At 41.7% G+C, this 20,978-nt stretch overlaps 1 protein-coding gene across 1 annotated transcript in view; it reads right to left on the bottom strand.

Moving 5' to 3' along the window:
* Positions 1-3,972: 3,972 nt before the first annotated feature.
* Positions 3,973-20,978, bottom strand: part of PDXK (pyridoxal kinase) — a 47,338-nt gene continuing 30,332 nt past the window's right edge. Inside the window, exons 4-11 of the mRNA XM_051770908.1 lie at positions 20,789-20,872; positions 18,921-18,967; positions 18,224-18,309; positions 17,360-17,405; positions 14,799-14,910; positions 13,660-13,796; positions 13,012-13,078; positions 3,973-12,249 (exon numbers count right to left, since the gene is read on the bottom strand). Of these exons, the coding sequence (XP_051626868.1) occupies positions 12,137-12,249; positions 13,012-13,078; positions 13,660-13,796; positions 14,799-14,910; positions 17,360-17,405; positions 18,224-18,309; positions 18,921-18,967; positions 20,789-20,872 (692 nt within the window). The 3' untranslated portion in view covers positions 3,973-12,136. The remainder of the gene's footprint in view (positions 12,250-13,011; positions 13,079-13,659; positions 13,797-14,798; positions 14,911-17,359; positions 17,406-18,223; positions 18,310-18,920; positions 18,968-20,788; positions 20,873-20,978) is intronic.

Raw genomic sequence — 20,978 nt, forward strand, 5'->3', positions numbered from 1 at the left:
AGCACTGGGACCCAGCTGTGAAATGCTGGGTACCAGTGGAAGGGGGATGTTATATTTCTCTCTGCCTTCCCTGCAGTTAATGTATTACTGAAAGCAGGGGATTTAATTGCCTCTGTCCTACCAGGCAGCTAATGAGTGTTATGAATAATGCCATGTCTTTCCAGCCCTCCTGAAGCCGTTCACCAGACCTGACTCATAATTCAGCTCAAATGAAAAGGCTGCCAGTTGCTGTGTGTTACCCTTCTGTTCATTTTTCAGACTTCTTTGCTTATTATTCAGTCTAGTCTTTGGAATAAAAGGGGGGTGAGGGGATGTAGAGGGGGTAGTAGCTTTTATTATTTCCTTAAAATTCCTCTTGGTTATGTGGCCTGCAACAATCTTCTGTTGTGTCTGCAAATAACCCTACTTAGGGAAAAAAGTCCCCCATGTCTGTATGACAGGGATAACCAGCCTGCTCCGAGGAGAGGGCTCGGCTTTGGGCAGTCACGGTCCATGGCTGGAACAGGAATGTGAGGACTCCAGCTCCTTTGATCCAGCGCTCCCGGGGCATGAATAGGACACACAGAGCTCAAAGGCAGAACATGGCCTTTCTGCAGCAGTTAAACTCCCCGTTCAGAAGCGGGGTTACATCCAAAAATACTCCCCGGAGTCACACCTACCTCCCGAATCTTTTCCTCCTTTCCCTTTGTTCCCTCTCGCTGCCTGTCACAGCTGCACCGCCTGCCCCCCCTGCAGTCCACTCAGACGGTGAGTGATGCTCTGTCTCTATTCCATGACAGCAGCATTCAGACCCACAAGGGAGGCAGCAAGAGCAGCCTTTGTCACCTGATCCTCAGCTCTCTGGGCTGCCAGCTGACTCAGGGGAAGGCTTGCCTGCCCCAGTGACCTCCTGTGCATGCACGAAATGCACCTTTTTGCAGGGAACACTCTTTTTTTTTTGGGACATGTGAGAGCCACGTGTCTCTCATCAGCCACACAGATCCCCTGGAGGATGGCATGTCCCCCCAGGACCCCCCAGATTGTATTGCTGGAGAGGGTGGCAGGTGGGACTGGAAGAGGAGAGAGGATGTAGCAGAGAGACCTGCTGGAGGCTCTGCTAGATTTCCCCAGGGGGAGGTGCCACTCTTTCAAAGCCTCTCCTTATTTTGTATGTGTTCCATTCTTCCCCAAAGCAAATTGCAGAGAAGGACAAGAAAAATGTGAAAGGGCTGCTGCTCACGACAGGAGAGAGCCCCAGCTGGGACAGCACCCACCTTTGAGGACAACAAGGCTTGTGGTGGTGCATCCCTCTGGGACCTTGGGCCTCCTCTAATATCAGGAGCTCCTGACAAGCCCTGACTGTACCTGTTGGGCTTCCAACCCAAACCATTCTATGATTCTGTGAAGTGTCCCTGACCATACCAGGCGCTCTTGCATGATACATGTGGGAACAACACTGACAGTAACAGGGACATCAGCTGCTTGACTAAGGTGGGGAACAAGGGTGTCAATCTCAGACAGCCTTGGAACATCCCCTATCTGAATCATAGCCCAAGTGGAACAGCACCATTGGTACTGGGGTTTTGAAAACAATTTCTGAATGTTTTGGAAGCTCCGGTAATTACCGATCTGAGGATGGAAACTTGCTGGTGACTGAAGTCAAATCACTTTGTGACCCCACAAACAGTGTGACGCCCTTTGAGCTCTCCTGGACCACAACAGCTGTGCCAGCATCTCCCACTAAGTGGGATGTCTCTTGGAGCTTGATGACACTCAAATGTGGGTACTCCAAAGACCATCACTGACGAGGCCTAGGCTGATATCCACCTCCCCCCACACTCCAGGGGCAATCCAGGCCTCTTGAGAAATATTAAAGGATCCAACCTGTGTCCCTGAACTTCAGGGGAATTTTTGAGAGGTACCTTTGCACACATATAGATGTAGATAAATAGATAGATAGATAGATACATAAATATAGATTATGGTATGAATGTTGTTATTGTGAATCTGTAATTAAGTCACTGCTATAATTGTAGCTAATCCTATTGAACCACTTCATAAATGTTATATTAGTCAATGATTAAGTGCTGCTCAGCTCTTCTTTACCCTTATATTTTTGTATCCATATCCTTTGCCCTTTTGTATCTCCGATCTCTGTGTAAATCATCCTAAATTGATTCTAATCTGATTTTCTTATGTGTGCTTCATGCACGTAGTAAGTAATAGTCAACCTTGCCATTGAACTTTAATAAAGTTGCACTTTCATATATTCATATTAAAACCTGCAGTAAGATTGGCAATTAGGAGAAATTTCTGGACTAATAGACCTCATCCTTGTGGAAGATTTCAACTTCCCAGACATCAGCTGGGAACACCATAGTGCTGAGATGAGCAGCTCTTGGAAATTCCTGAAGTTTGTAGAACATAACTTCTTAACACAGACAGTTGAGACAACTCCAAAAGCTGCTCTCCTAGACTTGCTGTTTGTGGAAAGAGGAGGACTTTGTGTGGGATGTGATGGTAGGTGGCTGCCTTGGCCACATCAATCTGACTATAAAATTTTCAGTGTAATGAGAAAAAAGGAGAGCAGAGTTGCTACCCTGGACTTCAGGAGAGAAAACTTTAAGCTATGCAGGGAGCTGTTTATAATACAGTACCCTCAGAATCTGCTTTTGAGCACTTAGGGAGTCCACAAGTGCTGGTCAGGCTTTAAGAATCACCTTTTAGAAGCACAGGAGCAGGTGATTCCACTGTGTTTTGAGTCAAGCACGTGGAGCAAGCCAGCTTGGCTAAAGAGGGAAGTCCTTGTGGAGCTCAAGAGGAAAAAGAAATTGTATGATCTCTGGAAATGAGGTCAGGCTTCTCAGGAAGAGTACAGAGCTGTGGTTTATATATGTAAGGAGGAGACACAAAAGGCCAAAGCTCAATTAGAGCTGAAACACCACCAAGGGGGAAAAACCAAACAGACCCACATTTAGGAAAGGAAATGTATTTTATTGAAAAAAAAAATTACATTTCACTTGTACACCATGAAAATACTGAGTTGTGTGTTATTTTCATAAGAAGAGGTTAAGACTTGCACAAGAAAACCACATTCTTTATTACAGCATTACTCCACGAGATGAGGCTCTGGTGGCATCTGCACTGGGCGTTTTCACTAAACAGTAGAGCAGGGCTAAATGTGCTTTGGGCAAAAACCCTAAATATTGGCCTCTTCCAGGTGCTACTGAAGACATGGCACTCCTTTGGTCAATACTGAGTTATTTCTGAATTAGAGACAAATCTCAAAGTTCCTCTACTCACTTAGGTCCTAGGCAAATTCACAGCTATCCCTCCCCTCCACTTTTAAAATCTTGATTTGTGTTTCGCACTCAGCCAGTTAAAAGCACATTAAAACAGCACACAGGCTGTCATCCTCCCATCTTCCAGAAAGAAAACAACACTGAAAGGGACACACTGCACCAACAAACACTAACAGCAAATGTCAAAATCACTGGATGGTGATGAATTCTCCAGTGTTTCCTTCCATCACTGCAGCTCCAGCAACAAGCCCTACGGTTTCCTTCCCTAGCAAGGGCAGGTATCCACATTCAGCACCTCTTATGCACGTGAATACCTGTGCTGTACCAAATGCAGGGACAGGAGTGCCTGTCTGCAGGTGGCACCCCAATGCCATCTGTCACAGGTGTGTCACAAGAAGCCCACTGTGCTCCCAGGCAGCTGTGACAGGCTCTGTCACACCCCTTGGCAAGGCCTCTTCTGAAAACCCCTTATGAACCAGAGACCTTTGGTGTGGAAAGATTTAAACATCTGCAGACAAAAATAAATGCTAATGCCACGTAAATTCACAGGTGAGTTCCCTTATTTATCTGTTGACTTATTAATGTGATTTCTTCTTTATTTAAAGAAATTTAAAGAGCTGGACCTGGACAACTCTGACACCATGCAAGTGCTGTGAAAGCAGACTTGAAGCTTTCTCCACCTGGATCTTCCTATTATATTCCCTAGTTAGAGCACTGCTTTATTCAGTGCCATTTTCTACTCTGCTAAGCACAAGCATCACACAGGTCATTAAGAACAGCCACGCCAAATCTTTTAGTGCTATAATGTTTTTGCCCTACAGGGAATGGGGCTGGATTGAGAACACCAACTAAATCTGCAGCTCCTCTTTCAAGTACTTAGCTCACAGAAGATTTCTTTTCTTTCCCACTAGCAGTGCAGCTCTGCAATTAGGCCCTGCTTACCCAGCATCTCACTGCCAGGGAAAGAGGCAACCCCATTCTCCCCTATTTTGAGCAGCAGCATCGTCCCAGCGCCTCCCCAGCAGCAGCAGAAGCACTTATCTGTTCCCAGGATGAGAAAGTTAAGGGAACTAAAGGAGATTAAAACCTCAGGGGTTTTGACTGGATAAATTCCCCATTGGTTTTAGTTCTTTCACTTCGCTTGTTAAGGGGACAGGCAAATACCAAGGCCAGGACAGGTGATGGCAGAGGAATGTGAGGGCACAGTTTCTGGGTGTAGCTGAGCTGGGTAAGTTAGATATATCACAGCAGCTGATAATTCTCTACCTTTCTCTTCTTAAAAACAAGAGCCTAGCCTGAGTAATCTGAATAATGCACTTTCAGAGTCTCTTGGTTCTCCATGGCCTATAGAAGAAGTATAAGGAGATTACACCGTGGCCAGGAAAGCAGCACACTGTACATCACAAGCTTTAGAGTGCACACAGAGTTGTGCTAAAGCACAGCTTTGGTACAGCCCTGTGAAACAACCAGCCCAACAACTTCACACCGACCTCATCTCGGAATAAACTCCTCCGCGTTTCCCCGGAGGGAGGATGCAGGCAAACAGTCACTCTGCCACCACCACCATGGGGATACTGCACCCCCAGACTCCCAGGGGAGAAAAAGCCAGGCACAGTGAAGCACACACAACAGAGTTGTTCCTTGCCACAACCTCTCTCTATGATACATTATTCAAACCAGTGACATTTTTCCTGCTGACTTGGCAAAGCAGAAGTACCTCTCTTTTAACGCATCCAGAACTCGGGAACGCTTGAGAGAAAAACTTGTGATAAATTCTCCTCTACTTTTTGCAGTAGTGATTTATTCAGAAGGGTGGTGAGGATGCTGCCATGTTTCTTAAAAGGGACACAGTAAGTGATGCTCAGTTTTTCCCAGATCACCAACTGTTGTGGCAGGAGTGCAACGTTTAGCAGAGGGCCCTGCTCAGAAAACTCCTTTATGTTGCAGACCTTGCACTTTCTAGGGAGATCAAAAAAATAAATATATCTGGACAGTTGTGCTTTAGTGCTGGTCTGCCAGCCATGAGAAACAAAGACTCAGTTAAGTCTAGCAAGATATAAAAATCACGTTCTGGTTTTCAACCACGCGAACAGCTTTGCCTTTTGACTGAACGGGATTTTATCGGTAACTCAACTCTTCTGAAAGGTATTTATGCATTTGAACTCAGAACACCCAACTAAAATTCTTCACATTATTACAACTGGCAAACTACAAGGAAAAAATCTTTACTTTCTCCCCTTTAGGCTACTCATCTGTCTGTGCACACGTCCAGCACGAGCTATGAGTTAGCTTAGTCAGGTCCATACAGTTAGAACAATCCAGTTTTGTTCCAGTCTCCTGGCTTGTACATTTATTAAATACTTTTAAGACCTCCCAGTCTTATTTAATTAACTACACAAATCCATCACCAATTGTTAACCTATCATAGATGTATTTGAGACTTTATTCCAATGCAAAAATCTAAATTTCAGGCTTACGCCACAAAGCTCACCTGATTTTTAAAATGGATAAGGTAGCAATATTTAGGGTTTTCTTTATAAACAATGGTATCTACCATCCTATTGCCTCTCTCTACAATCAAGCGTAGAAGCCTCACTGCAAGAGGGATACAACTCATAACTGCCAACCAGAAAAGTACACAAACACTAAAAAGCCTACAATTTCAGTAGAAATTAAATCATTTGCTATATTACACAGAACTTCATTGTTTTTCTGGCATAAAAGTCACTGAATTACTACATACGCCTCGAGGACAATCATTAAGATGTGTAAACATATAACAGGTCCACCTAGTCAGTACAAAGCACCACACAAACTTTAAGTACATAGAAAGTTTGCTCATAAATATTTCTTTGTTTAACAATTCAGCACTAAAAAAATATTACTTAAAAAGGCATCTTTTATTAAGTTATTCAGTTTGTCCAGGGCTGGTGGGGTTGTACTATCCCTACTGTATTACAGCCACCTGACTTTCTTTCCAAACCATTTTACTTCTCTGGAAGAAAAGGCTATGTGTGGCTGGGACCCAAAGCTTCAGCACAGTCTATAAAAATATATCTCTTTAAGACCTTCTGCTCACATCCTGAAGGCCTACTCAGCCAGCCCCCCAAAATTCTGTTTCCCACGCCTAACCACATTGCAAATAAAGCTTCAACATACACACACACACACACACACACACAGAGTACATATATTACACTCTTCTACACACAGAGTTTTTCTAAACAGCAATGCAACCACGAGGGCAATAGGTAAGTGTGATTTCAGTGGTAACATATGGCACAGCCTTCTCATATTGCTGGTTTTCTCTCTCTGAATAATGTGCTGCCTTATTCACTGCTCTGCAGATTGGGGGTTTATTACCTTTGTTTGCACTGTGGAGGCACTAAGTCAGGAATGCATGCATACTTAGGAGCATCCCATTTGCCAGGCCCACTGCTGCTGGAGCAGCAAAAGCACCAAACTGGTGGCACTGGTTTCCTGGTGAGGCAGACAGGAGCCTTCTTTGGCTGTTGGAATGCCACACCACGTTCCTCCCTCCTGGAAAATGGTGAGAACCAGCTTGGTCTCTCCTGAAACTCTGCAGACAAAATAGCAGCTCCCTTGAACTCTGCATTCAATGCCCTTCCTCCAGTGTGTGATTGAACCTCATGGATTCACCTGAAATCTGCTCCTGCATGCAGGTATAAACTCGCTGGTTTACTCACTTACTTAAAAGAGAAGAGTTGGGGCTGTGATTGATCATCTCAAAGCTTAGTTTCCATGGCTGATATATGTCTTTAATGGATGAGCTTTAGAAAGCTACAGAACTGTTCAGCAGGCTCTCACTTACCAGAAGTAAATGTCTTTCATGAAAAACAGCTCTCTGAATATCTTTTCCTGGGATTCTAACAGGAGTGGTCATTAAGCCAGTAAGGCTGCAATGGGATATAAAAGAAGGGGTTGTGTTTCCAATTTTTTAGTACCAGAGCGACCAAAATTTGTAACACGCCTCAGCCCTTAAAAGTACTCTTTAAGTGGGCAAAGACCTTTACTCAGGAGGGGTGGTTCTTTAGTATAAGTATAAACCAAAATTCTCCAGTGGAGCTAAATGCACCTTCTCCAATGACCAGTGCTCTCACTAACCTGGATCCCTGCTCTCTCCCTCTTGCAGGGACACTGCTGGGTGCTGACAGAAGCACCTGAGGAACAACCGTTTCCCACTGTATAGTCCTGTATGCTCCAATCCACATAGTGAGGTAAAAATTCAGTGAAGGGGAGTGCAGCTACATTCTGGACAAGAAACAGATCTCAGAATGACTTATGGTTCTTACTCCAAGCCCCTCTTTTCACCTTGTTTGCAGGAATAAAGAGCACAACACAATAAGTTCCTACATATACAAGTAAGAGGAATGCAAGAGAGTCGTGCAGAATGCCAGTAGTTGTCTTCCCATGAAACTTTAAAAAAAAATAAAAAATAAGACAACAAAGATGTTACTTCCATATCCATATCTTACAGTAAGATGATTACAGGGCACAAATGTGTGCTCTTCCATTAACTACCCTTCCTCTATACTAGGACATAACTAAGGAAATATTTAATTACATCCACTTTATTCAGCAAGACTATAAAACCATTCTTGTGCTGTTCGATTCTGAAATGATTAACGTATTTAAAAACAGGATCTAACAATTTGTGTGTGCACAGTATATTAAACGTAGATGCTTTTATTACAATCTTCCTTGCCACATATTTTAAAATAAAATCAATCAATACAATCACCATAACAGTCTCAGACAACAAATTAACACCATCCAATCAAGACACAGTTAAGATACTCAAAAGGCAGTATGAGTAGCTGGAAACCTTGGTCCTCTGATTCTTTTGCTTAACACATTAATTATAGAATTCTCCCCTCTTATGATAAAAATCAGCAAACAAACATCAACAATTCATACTGCAGATTTCTTAGATGTTTGTATCGAGTGGGAACAACACTGATTTAAGCACAATGTCTTTATGCACGTCTCCCAAAGACATGGGAATTTTCCTGTAGAGACTAATCCGAGCCCAAAATAGAGTAGATGGTTTGTAAACAACTTTTGGTCTCTCCTGCACCATGGCTCTGCAAACGAGTGAGTGTGCTTGGAGTAATCAAAATGGCTGAGCACATGCACTGTGAACCATTCCAGGAAAAAAGGGGGACCCATCACACAGTTAGTTCCAGTAAGCAGAACGAAAGGAGGTGACTGGACACAAACACAAAGCATTCACCTCTCCCATGCTCACAGGTACTGCAGCATGAGGGATGTCCTGTGCCACTGACCTCACACGGACACGTGAAGTCACCAGTCCCAAACTGCTGAGTGCTGCACTCTGGGTTACAGACACCTTTCATGCTCTTAGGACGGTCATGGAAGATTATCCATTGGTTACAGACTTTACTCTCTGGGCTAAAGTGCTTGTTCTGTAATCAATTAGGAGCTAGGCTAGTTTAGATTAACCATTTATCTTTAACTAAAGGTTTGCAAGTGGATCAGACAACCTTGAAAAGTCTCCTCCGAGCCCTCAAATAAATAGTGGGCAGCTGTCTGATACTGAGACACTTTCCAGCTGCACCAGACAGACAGCAGGAACTCAGAAAAAGATACAGGTATTATATGCAGGAGGAGGGAATAAAACACAGGACTGAGCTGAGTCTGAAGATCTGTTCTGCACACAGGCTCTGTGCCACTCTGAACAAATAAAAATGCATCCAAGTATAAAGTATGTATACCTTGGCATTTAAAAATAACTGTTGGCCTGCTGTGGCTACAAAATGTTAGCTACAGATTATATTTACAGATAATTTCTGATGTTTGTTCCTGGCAAGAGATGTTAAGCCCAATTCTTCAGCGAAGACATAAACCTGACCTAATTTAGACCAGGTCAGCAGGAGTTTAAAACAGATATCACTTGAGCAACCCCCAGGGACTCTTAAGCAGATGAAGCCAGCAGCCCACTGCTACAGGATCCAGCTACTGTGAAATAGGAATTTTGCAAATTGAGCATATTAGTATTAATATTCTTTTGTTGTTGTTGTTAACATGGATATGTCACAGATTCTAAGGAAGGTGTGAATTACTGAACTGATCCATGTTTTTCTCTCAATCCTCTTGTGAAGGTCTATTTATTCTAGTTGCAAAAAAAAATCCTGCTGTCCCACACTTACTAAAAGGGCATCGACCATGGTATGTACAGGTAGGGGAAGTTCAGTATGTTGATCCCTTCTTCCCAAGAGGATAGTAGGGATTATACACTTCCACATGAAATACTATGATTTTAAAAGATAAATAAGCTCATAGTTATGTCTGGAATATGGCACACAATACTTGGTTAATCAATGTTAGAAACAGTTAAAATCCTTTTAGTGTTCAACTGTTGAAATGCACCACTAGCTACAGTATTTAAATATCTTTGCTGAAAGCAATTATCTCAAAAAAGTTAACTGTCTTCCTGGCACAACTGCCCAAGCAAGCAGCAGCTTATCTGAGAAGGGGGCAAAATATTAATACGAGCTATTTTCTGGCCCATCTGGAAGTTTGTGTGTGGCAGGGAGAAAAAAAATATTTGCATCGATTTAAAAACACAGCACTGCAAAGAAAGGCAGTTTGTTGTGCTTCACAGGATCACAGGATGGCTGAGGTTGGAAGGGACCTCTGGAGACCATCTGGTCCAAGTGCAGCAGGTTGCTCAGGGCCATGTTCAGTCAGCATTTGAGTATCTCCAAGGATGGAGACTCCACCACTTCTCTGGGCAACCTGTGCCAGTGTTTGATCACCCTCACAGTCAATTATGGTTTTTTTAATGTTTTAAATGGATTTTCCTGAATTTCAGTTTGTGCCCACTGCCTGTTATCCCTTTGTTGGGCACCACTGAGAAGAGTCTGGCTCCTTCTTCACTGCTTCCCATCAATATTTATACACACTCTTAAGGTAGTTCACATATTTTTACATGTTGCACATCAGCCAGGAGCTCACATCTCTGTTAATGACTGCTAATTTCAGCAACTGTTCACATCACCAAAATTATTATTGCTAGAAAGTTATTTCATTACAGTGATTACTAAAAACGGTGGCAGTAGAGTCACATTTTGTAGATAATTTCTGATGGGTTTTTTTCCCTTAAAATTCTCGAGTCATATGATTTTTTTTCCATTTTTATGTCAAACGCATGAGAGGAAATAAAATTAATACTGGTTGTTGAGAGTGAAAGCCTGAAGTTTGGCTCTTATATTTACTGCAAAACACATTCCTCTTAAATTTCATTTGCTTCAAAGATATTAAAAATTAGAGGTTTCAGAAACTTATTAATTATGATAACTATTCTATTAAAGAAAACCTATTCAGCTAAAAATTTACATCAAGAATAAAATAGTCTTCTACTAGGTGAAAAAAATTAACTTTTACAATGGCAGAAATTCATGACAATGATGGGATAAATGAAGACTATCAGTTAGGCAGATGTGAGGAGGAAGATGAAGGAAAGGTATCTGGGAGATACCCAAGAGTGAGTTTCCTCAGCCTACTCAGGTAATCAAGAAAAATTTTCCTCTAATGCAACTTTTCTTCATGTTCCTGCAATCAGAAATGCAATTTTAATCCCTTTATGCAGTCTGAGACAAACAAAGCTCATCAACTGAACGTGAACAGCAGACCAGACATCAAGAACATGGGTCCCATACAGATCTCATCTGCATGTCTGTCCCAGTGGTTCGGGATGTGGCTGTGATGTATTGACACTGATATTATTAAAAATCCCATTGTGAAGCTATATGAAGAAGAATTTTGAAATTAAGATGCATTACTAATAACAATGCATTTCTGTCATCTCTAATTGGCTGCAGAGACTTACATTATGAACAAGGTAATTTTCTGTTTTGCTGCATTTGGTAAACACATGTAACTCACTAAAACCAAAAATAATACTTTTCCCACATTGCTTCATTGATAAGCCTGTCTACAGTGCTTACTACTGTGGAAGTGCTCTGTGTAGTTTTTAAGTACAGACCAGGGCAGCCACCTTTCAGAGTAAGAGCTGCTTTCTCTTTTGTCCTTAACAGAATGTTTGTCCTTAGTTAAAAAACAGAGAATCAAACCTGACCTTGGAGGTAGAACTACAAACTCCTAACCAGTGCTACTGAATAAAAAAAGTATTATCTTATTAATGAAGGTGTTTCTGGAGCAGCTTTTGGAAGAAAATCATGTGGGCACCCACAGACCTAAGAAATAAGCAGCCAGTCCCAAACTGTGCAGCTGTTCACAGGCCAGAAGCAGGAGCAGAAATCAGCAACATGAATGACACCTCAAGGTCACTTCAGACTACTGAACATGCCAAACATCTTCAAAGTACTCCTACACACAGCCAGAACTTTGTGTGTAGCTTTAACCCTGCTTAGTCTCATAGCAGCTGAGATACCGAATACCTGAGTAGGTAACCAGGTATCTCCAGGAAAAGGGAGCATGGAGCCAGCTCCGTTGGCACTAGAGGCCATCCTGAAATACATTTTCCAGTCAGTCAAGCATTCCATTAGCAAATTCACATCTAAAGTCTTCAGCAAGGCAGGAACATTGTTCTCTCTTGCCCTGGGTCGTTACGCAGACTAAGTGAATCCGACAGCCATTTTGATACCTGGAATATGCTCAAATGCACACTAACTGTTTTGTTTTTTAAACTGAGCAAGGCCAGCACATATGTTTGAGAGTGGATATCTGCCTATGCTGGGCACTATTTCATGAAAGTCAGGTTTCTGTCACAGATCTAAGGCAAATATTACAATTTACAGGAAAGAAATGAGGACATCAATACATTGTGCGTTATTGGAGACGTACAGCCTTTATAACACGGTGGCTTTCACTATGATCTCTGGGTTTTCTATGTCCTTTTTGCTTTGGACCATTCTCAGTTCCAGCTGGGCTGAGTTTGGTTTGTTTCCTTCTCCAGCTTGTGCTAAAAAGATGACATCAGAACGTCATTAAAAACAGAAATATAAAAAGAAACAAGTTGCATTTTTCTCTTATCCCACAATTTTCTCTACCTTCCTCCCTTCCCTTCCCCAATTTCCCTTACAACCCCCTGCTAAAGGCTTCCAAGGTACAAGATCCAGGTCGGCACTGTGATTTTCTATAATCCTTGTTCAGCACCTCTCTCCAGGCAAAAAATAAGGCTCTGCTGTTAATTAGAAAGTGACACAGACATGCTCTGAGAACCCAGAGATCCCATCTGGATTTCCTTAGAATTGAAAGACATGGGAAGTCCAAGGGGACAGAAGCTGAAAAAAATCACTCCTCACATGGCCAACCCAGCAAAGAAATTATTATTTGCTGATAAACCCCTCTCAATACTAAACACACACACTCAAGGGGAAAGTGAGTGAGCTACACTTAAAGCAGAAGCCCTCTTGCACATCAAACTCTGCATTTCCTCATGTTCTTCTGCCTCTGTTTTGCAGAGCTGAGTCAAGCACAGTCAGCACGACTGCGGTCCCACTACAAGCTAAACAGTGACATCTTCAGTCAGCTGTTGTCAAAGATAGGCTTGGAGGACACAGTCAGGAACATGCAGACAAGACTAACAAGCTCTCATCCTGTAAATTCTCTGGCTGCCTCTGCACTGAGGGTTGCCTTTAGTCAGGAAACCCACAAAGCTCTCTGAATGTTTCTTCTGATGCAAATGCAGACAGAACACGGGAACAAGGTCTGAATGAATTACCTTTTGCACTCTTAATGGTCCTTTGCAGAACATGCTGCATGGCTGACACAGTCTTTTCACATGCCACCTGCATCAACATAACATATTCAGGTTTTAGTAAAACTTCAGCTGCCTAGTTTAATATTACTATTATTTCAAAAACACGGCTATTAAAAGGCAAACATGACTGATGACACAAGCAGGATGACAACTATGTAATGTAGAGTTTGGGGGAAAAAATTTTTGACTTAATTCTCTAACCAACTGAGCTAATTCTCCCAGAACAGGTATTAGAAACCATATACTCATATCGAGGACTCTATATCCTTAAGGGAAAGGAACAGAAAAATAGATCTGAGAAATTGTTTTCAGTGCTTATTATGACATGAAGATAAAAAAATGTAATTACAAGCATGCATGCAGTCTCTCTCTCTAGAGAGAACATCATCTTATTTGGAAAAATTACAAAATCAATCCAACTGAAATGCAAATGCAACTGTTTGATGCTCCTTTTGGTAAAAGGGAAATTCTGGGTTTTTTTCCTCTGAGGTGAGGAAAAAAAGCCAAAACAGAAGACAGTCTTTAAATAATGTCATAGATTAAAAGTCATAAAAAACCCAGAAGAAACACGGTCTAAACTTGCAGAGAGATGAGTAACTTCTCCCACACCTTCAAATTGTTTGGATGCTTGTGTGTCCATGCCAGAAGCATAGCAGCAAACAGATCTCCTGTTCCAACAAAGACAGCATCCACTTTAGGAGACTCCATTCGAATTCTTTGTGTTATCCTGGTACCATCTGCTTTAGCTATAACACAAATAGACAGTTAAGTAACAGACCCAGCAACTAACACAATAGCATTTACTAGAATTTAAAAAGAAATAATTTTAAAAGTGATCATCAGATTTGAATTCTTCTGTTGTTTGGAGTGTAAAGCTGCTAAGGAGTATTGTAAACTTTGTACTTTAAAAGAGAGGGGTTTTAAAAGGTACAACCTTCAAAAACTTGGCCAACTTGGGGTAGCATTTACAACTTATATACTCTACATACTTCATTTAAGAGGGAGGAGGTAGATAGCACCTTCATTTTTCATTCCTCAAAACTGTGCCCTTCTCAGGTGGAAACACTGTGTGACAGTCTGAAACATAGTGAATCTTGGTGATGGAATAAAGGGGGATATAAAGAAGGAAGAGGAGCATATTTTATAACCTATGAGGGGAGGAACAGTCTGCTAACAGTACACTGTAACTTTTCAGAAAAGTATTCAAAACATTCCAAGTTCCTGTTTTATATCACCACTACTCTCAGGGCCACTACTAGGGGCTGTAAGAGCCCTGATAAAACTCACCCAGGACATCCTCCACCCTGCACCCTCTGCCCAGGAGCTGCAGAGAAGCTCAGGCCTGGGCACAAGCACCCTTGCCTGAGCTCTGTTGTAGGTATTCCTGTGTTCAGCCCTGCTGTCCTGACTTAATGTTTGGATTTTCCAGATTAATCTCAGACCTGGCTTGTCTCACCTTCCTCTGATGACCACTGGCCTCTCAATGGGACCTGTCCTGCTCACCTTATTCAGATACAGTGGGTCTGAGTCTTGTGGGTGTTCTGCCTGTGCTGTGATCACACACAGCTCCCAGCTTGTGTTCCCTCAGGGAGCAGCCCCAGTCTTACCACTCCTTGACATTACTGTAGGAAAAGCTGTTCCCTTAGGGATCTACACTCCTTCCATGCACCACAGATGGGGGTGACAAATTACTTCATCAAGAGACAAGTTAAACGAAAGCACAGTCAAGGGAGGAGTTCATGACTTACTTTTTCTGTGGCTTCCCAGAGCAATTAAGTAGTCATTTCCCAGAGGTGCCTGTAGATCTGAGCTTGTGATCACCACAGTCTCTGGTCCCATGGCATGGAGCATATCCATTACCTTTCCATGTACAAAAAGGCAGGAATCAGTGACTGCAGTTATGGATAAACTTCGCATCATACTTAGGATTTTTGACCAGCACCTTATTTTGGCATGTTTTGTAAAGAGAAAAAACAGTTTCTGCTCAAATAATTCACTTGAATTAGGGGCATTACTTTGATATAGGGGAATCAAAACATCCACACTTAAATGTACACACTTGTTAAAATATACAAACGTCTCTGTTTGTGTTATCTTTGGATGCTCCTCTGAAAAGAACACTCTGTTTCAGCTGTGATCAGATTTTTTGCCTGCATCATGTTTTCAGAACGTATCATCAAAAGAACAGGAGAACAAATACACAGACATGTTCACCTGAGCTGGCATCTTGAAACAGTTGTTAGAAACCCAACAAATCCAGGTCCTGAAATCTTATTTAGCTACTACTTTAAGAGTTAGCAAAATTTTTAAAAGTTAAATCAGAGGTTCAAGTGTGTCTGTCTCAATATTCCTTTCTCATTCTGTTTCAACCTCCAAATTACACTTGCAAATTATATACCTTTGCATGTGTATTTTCACTCTGTGTTCCTCACTTAAACTCATAAATACTCTACTTCTGACATCACAAATGGTTACTACAGAAAGAAGTGATTTTGATTTCACAGAAGAAAGAATGACTTCAGTAATGAGTTTAGCATAAAACACAGATAAAATATTAATTCTCTCAGTAGAGTTTAACTAAAAATCCTCTCAGGCTAGCTATGACTCATGAGCAGACGAATTTATTTCTGCTATTTTTTAATTCTCTATTGCTTTTCTTTCTTGTCTAAGCCTCCAGGTTTCTTCAACTGTCAGACCTCTTTGCACAGACATCAGTCGGGTTTTAAAGAAGCAATAAATCCACCAGCATACACTGACATAATCAACTGTGAAATAGTATTAAACTAAATTTCATTTCTCAGTCACAATTCACCAAGAACCTAATCTCCACTATTTCTAGTCGTAGGACTACATTAATATTACATCATATTTAATTTTATGTTAGATGGCTATACTGTCATCACTAGTCTTGTTGAAGAAATGAAAGCATGTCACCATGGAAGTTGATGCCAGAATTCCTACCACCTCAAAAGGGGACAAATTCCAGCATAGATTATTACTCAGAAGGACAGACTATATATGATATGCAGCTGGGGAGACAGATAGATTAAAATATAATATCCTGCAAGCAACTATTTTAAAAATGCTTCCACTCCTAAATATAATTCCACCTCTTTGGAAGAGATTTTTTTTAAACCCCATCACAAATAAATGCTATCACACCAAACAGTCAGAAAACTAACTTGCACAACTGTTCAGCACATGCAACTTGTGTTTGCAGCTGAAACATGCAAATCTAAAACCAGTGGCTGCCCAGCTAATTGTGTTCTCCTCAAGGCCGTGGGTCCACTGGTGAGGATGAGAACAGAAGAACTGAGTTGCAGTTAGTGGCATAAAGCACAGCTCATCACCCTCACCCAGCACAGTGGGGTAATGTAAAACTGGGGGTTGTAAAACTGGGGAGGGGGGAAGGTGAGAACTAAAACAGCTGAGATCTTTTTAGATGCTTCCTGCAGTGAATCAATGGCAAGCAACCCATGTTGTCTGATGTCGCTACAGCAAAAAAACAACAAACATTTGGGCTGACAGACCCCCAGCTACTCTCCAGGGTGCCACTGCAGCTGCTGTTTGCTTAGAGATTTTGTGTTCTTTTGAAGTTCAAAACCAAACTGGAAGGAATAACATCAGTCCATTATGAAAGCACTTGACTAGTCAACAAAACAAAGAGCTCAGCCCTTCTCAAGACATCAATAAAACCACATTCCTATTTTGTCCTTCACCACCAAGCCCTGCAGTTTTTTATTTTCTTCAGTTTGTATGGAAGGGTAAATCTTTACACCTCGATGCAATATTTTTGCAGGCTATCTATCATCTCTGTATGGCAATGACAGCAGCTGTCAATGCTGTGGATTTGTCTGGGAGAAGGAGGAAAAGCTGTCCTCACACTCAGCCTTGCTGCTGCACGACTCACACATGGACAGCAAACAGAGAGACCTGAGCAGGTTCCTGATGCCCAGGGTCACCCGAGGTTTTCACCCCAACCAAAGCATTTCCACAGCATTGATAAGTGTCTGGGTACTTGCCACATGTGCTGCTGCCTCTCTTCTTACACTGCAGGAAAGCAACCTCACAGAGATCTACTCATTACCAAGGTAATGGCTTTATCTGTAGCTCTTTCTGGAAGTTTCTGTTGAAGTCTGACACTAAAATAGGAAATGTTTTGTGCCTGGAGTGCATGAACTTTTTTGACATACAGAAAGAAAGGATGGAGGCTAAAGTGACTTCAAGGTTAAAGACAAACTGCAAACTGCAGCACTGCAGGCAGGAATGCAGAACGAGATCTTACACACCCTACCCTTTCCCTACTTACCTCTACAGCATCTTTTTCGGTGTAAATCTTCCTGCCCGTGAGTAACCTGAGAATGAAACAGAAATCTTAAAAGAGCACAAGTACTACAGGCAGTGACTGCTTTGTTTATCCTTTGAAAGGAGGAAAGCTTGGACTGCACCAAACAGGCCTAAACCTTCTGTAGCTTCACGGTCTGCTGGACCAGACCGCTGTCTTTAAAGGTTACGTGCACAGACACATAGTGCTTCTGCAGAGGACTCACACCAGCCCTAACCTGCCTCCTCTAGAGATCCCTGTACCACAAAAATTCCCTTACAAGTGTCTTCTCTCCATCTCCCATGTAGCTGCTCCCTCCCCTCAGGGGCACAGCCTGTGATGGATCACAACAGATTATTTCCTGACCAAAGAGTCACAGTCCTATGTGGACAGGACAAGCAGCAGGCATTTAAATTCTTAGCTCCTATGAGATGTTGACATGGTGGTATTTCTGAACCTAGTTTTGGGGGGTTGAACCCAACTATCTCAGTTTTAATATTCTAACATATAATAAAAGTTTCCATAGTAATGGGTAAGGATAGGGAAGGTATTTTTTCAACCTGTCCTAGATACAGGGCTCTGGGGATAACAAGAAGTAATCATGAAAATGAGAGACTGGAGAAAACAAGAGAAATCTTTTCCTCACATAACTTCCAGATTTTTTATTGATTTCAGTATGGAACATCTGAGGTTGTCTGAAAAGCACCACTTGAAAGTAACAGCTAAAAACCAAACCCCAAAACATACCTACATAAGGCACTATAGTGAGACAAATAAAATAATGGGGTATCGGCCTTCCCTGATTTTGTCCCCAAGTTTATTTGGCTAGAAAAGGAAATAAGTACTTACTCAGCTTCAAACTGGTTAGGAGTAATTATATCTGCAACAGGTACAACTTTGTCCCTGTAGACCGGGAGGAGATCCTTGGGCACATACTAGGGAAGAAGAAACAGTGTCAAATGCTGTCAGGAGGATCTGTGATGTGGGACAGCAACCCTCCCTCCTCACTGCCTTTTTACTGAAATTATTTGCTAGTTTTGATCAAAAATGAATGTTTGTCAGTATGCAGCCTGGTATTGGCACATGGAGCTTTTCCATCACTGATCACAGCCCAATCCTAACAGCTGTTGGATCCCACACAAAATAACTTATCTTCATTTAGGTTCCAGTGCTGTGTCAATTCACAAGACAGCTGACAATGCCAGCCAGGCTACCAGCCAAAACAGAGCTCCTGACAGAAGATGAGAGAACTCCAGTGACACAGGGAGGTAGAGTATCGGGATATTTTCCTGCAGACATGGTCTGTATTCCCTCTGTTGTCTCAGCAGAGAGCCTGAAATAATCCCAGGGCTATGCAGCTGTCATTCCTCCCACATACTAAACTCATTCAAATACAAGAAATTAAAGCACAAACTTTCTTACTGGGATTCAAAGCCACACTTAGGTAAAGTAGCTTAGTTTGGGTGTTTAAAAATTAATAAATCTTCACACATCTTTATAAAACAAACATTCACTGCACAGAGAATCCAAACAGATGAATACTAACCATAGAGCCTTCTCCATTCCATTTATCACCCATCACTGGATCACACACTGTAATAGAATAAATTTAGGTTTAGAAATGGGGTACAGTTATAGAGACCCTGGTTGAAGGGAAAAATTCTAGGTAACAGCTTATATAATTTCACAGCTCTTGCAGTACACTCAGCCTGAAATTTGTAACTGGTGGCTGCCAATCCTGAAAGAGTAGGCCATGTCTTAAACAGTTATCAAGTTGGGATCACCCTCTCCTGCCTGCTTCCATGTTGTTATGTCTGAAGATGATGAGGATGAGAGGATCTGAGTGCTGGGAGTAAAGGGCCTTTTGTTATGAAGAACACAAAGAGCCCTCCCCTTCACTCCCCAACCCTAAACTCTGGAATGGTAGTACAGTTGGGAAGAAATGTGGGAGAAGCTAATAGCTCTGAAAAGAGTCCCATTTCTACTTCAGTGTAAAAAAATACATGCCAAATGTACACACCAAAATGTTGAGTGTATATTAAATAAAAAGTGTATTATAATGAAACAGTAAGAAAATCCATGCCAAAGTACATGAATTCATATTTGGTGTAGTAATATTAACATGTGTTTGGGATGGGTTCTGTATCATCAGCAGCATTAACAATGTATTCCAAGTGTCCTCAGTTTCAGAGCATGGAAATAGCCACAGTGTACTTCAAAAAGGAACATTGCTCATTATATTAAAAGAGCCTTTAGCAAGATAAAAAAGAAATACAAATCCAATCAGTATTTAAGGAAGTTTTTCTATGAATAAAAAGAGGGTAATTTGTTTTACATTTTAAAAGTATTTTCCTTACATTATAATCTATTTATTAAATATAAAGGGTCTTAGAAGCCTAGCTGTGATCTCCACATCTGACCTCTTCCTTTTCTATACAGTGAGATGCTCCTTTCTACTCATATTCCAACAGTCCTTAGTTTTCATACAAGGCTCTGGAGAATCTGACAATGCAACAGTGTTAATAAAGACTAAAAAGTAACAAAACCCAGTGAAGATCTCTCTGCTACATTTTCCTGAATGAGCACTGTGCTTTGTTAATTTTAAGTCATCAGCAGTAGACACCTGCAAATCCTGCCAATCTTTCTAAATGCTTCCTGACCACACAGTTTACTGAACCTGAAGATGACAGCTAAAAACCATAATTCACAGCTTTTTATCCCACTAAATCCTCCCTGAGCTTGCCCTGTCACTCTAAACGTTTGCTCAATTCAAGCCTACACTGGTTATGTTCAAATGTCCCAAAAGAGATTCAGGAAGGAAAGAGGAGAATTTTTTTCCCACAGGTTTAAGCCTGACATGACATGTTAATGAGGACAGTTGCTAGAGCCTGTTGCTCCCACATTTTAGCAGAAGGCACCAGAGCTAAAAAAAGACTTGGAGTTGAAGGTAAATCATGAAGCTTACAAGGCAAAGTAAGACATTTATGGGATGTTACATGAAGCCATGGCAGGGCAACACGGGAGAGTCTGTCCTGCTTTTGACTGACTGGGAAGTCAGGGAGAGGCTTCAGGCACATGCAGCCTCTGAGCTACCACCAGCAGCAGCTGGCTGGGATTTTTATCCTTTCTTGGATACAGACAGTCAGTCCTCAAGGCACATTCTCCCTTGGACAGCATAAGGCAAGAAACATACTGAAAGGCATAAAATCAGAAAGATAAAAAGCCAAGTCCCTCAACACTTAAAGCTGAAATGAAACACCACTGGAGCCTCAAAGAGCCCCCAGATCAGTGGAGAAGATGGTTGTGAAATGCTGTGTAACATCAGAGCAGTGCTGTCATCCTAAAACAGTAAAGTGAATAAAATTAATAAAAACGCAGTGATGAAACAGAAAGGATTATAATGCACTTCCTTACCATATACAAGGTTGGAATTCTGTTGCTTCAACTCCTGGACAATATCCACCACCATTGCAAGAAATGATGTGTCTCTTGTATACCCTTTGGGGAAAAAAATAAAAAGAAAGACATTTGTGAAGTCTATTTTCATGAACACTTCTTCTGTTTTTAGTTTTGGATAGGAATGCTGCATACTTCTCATTCTTTG

This window comes from Manacus candei, unplaced genomic scaffold, assembly GCF_025592945.1.
Source record: "Manacus candei isolate 608988 ecotype Guabito, Panama unplaced genomic scaffold, ASM2559294v1 h1tg000126l, whole genome shotgun sequence".
Taxonomy (NCBI): domain Eukaryota; kingdom Metazoa; phylum Chordata; class Aves; order Passeriformes; family Pipridae; genus Manacus; species Manacus candei.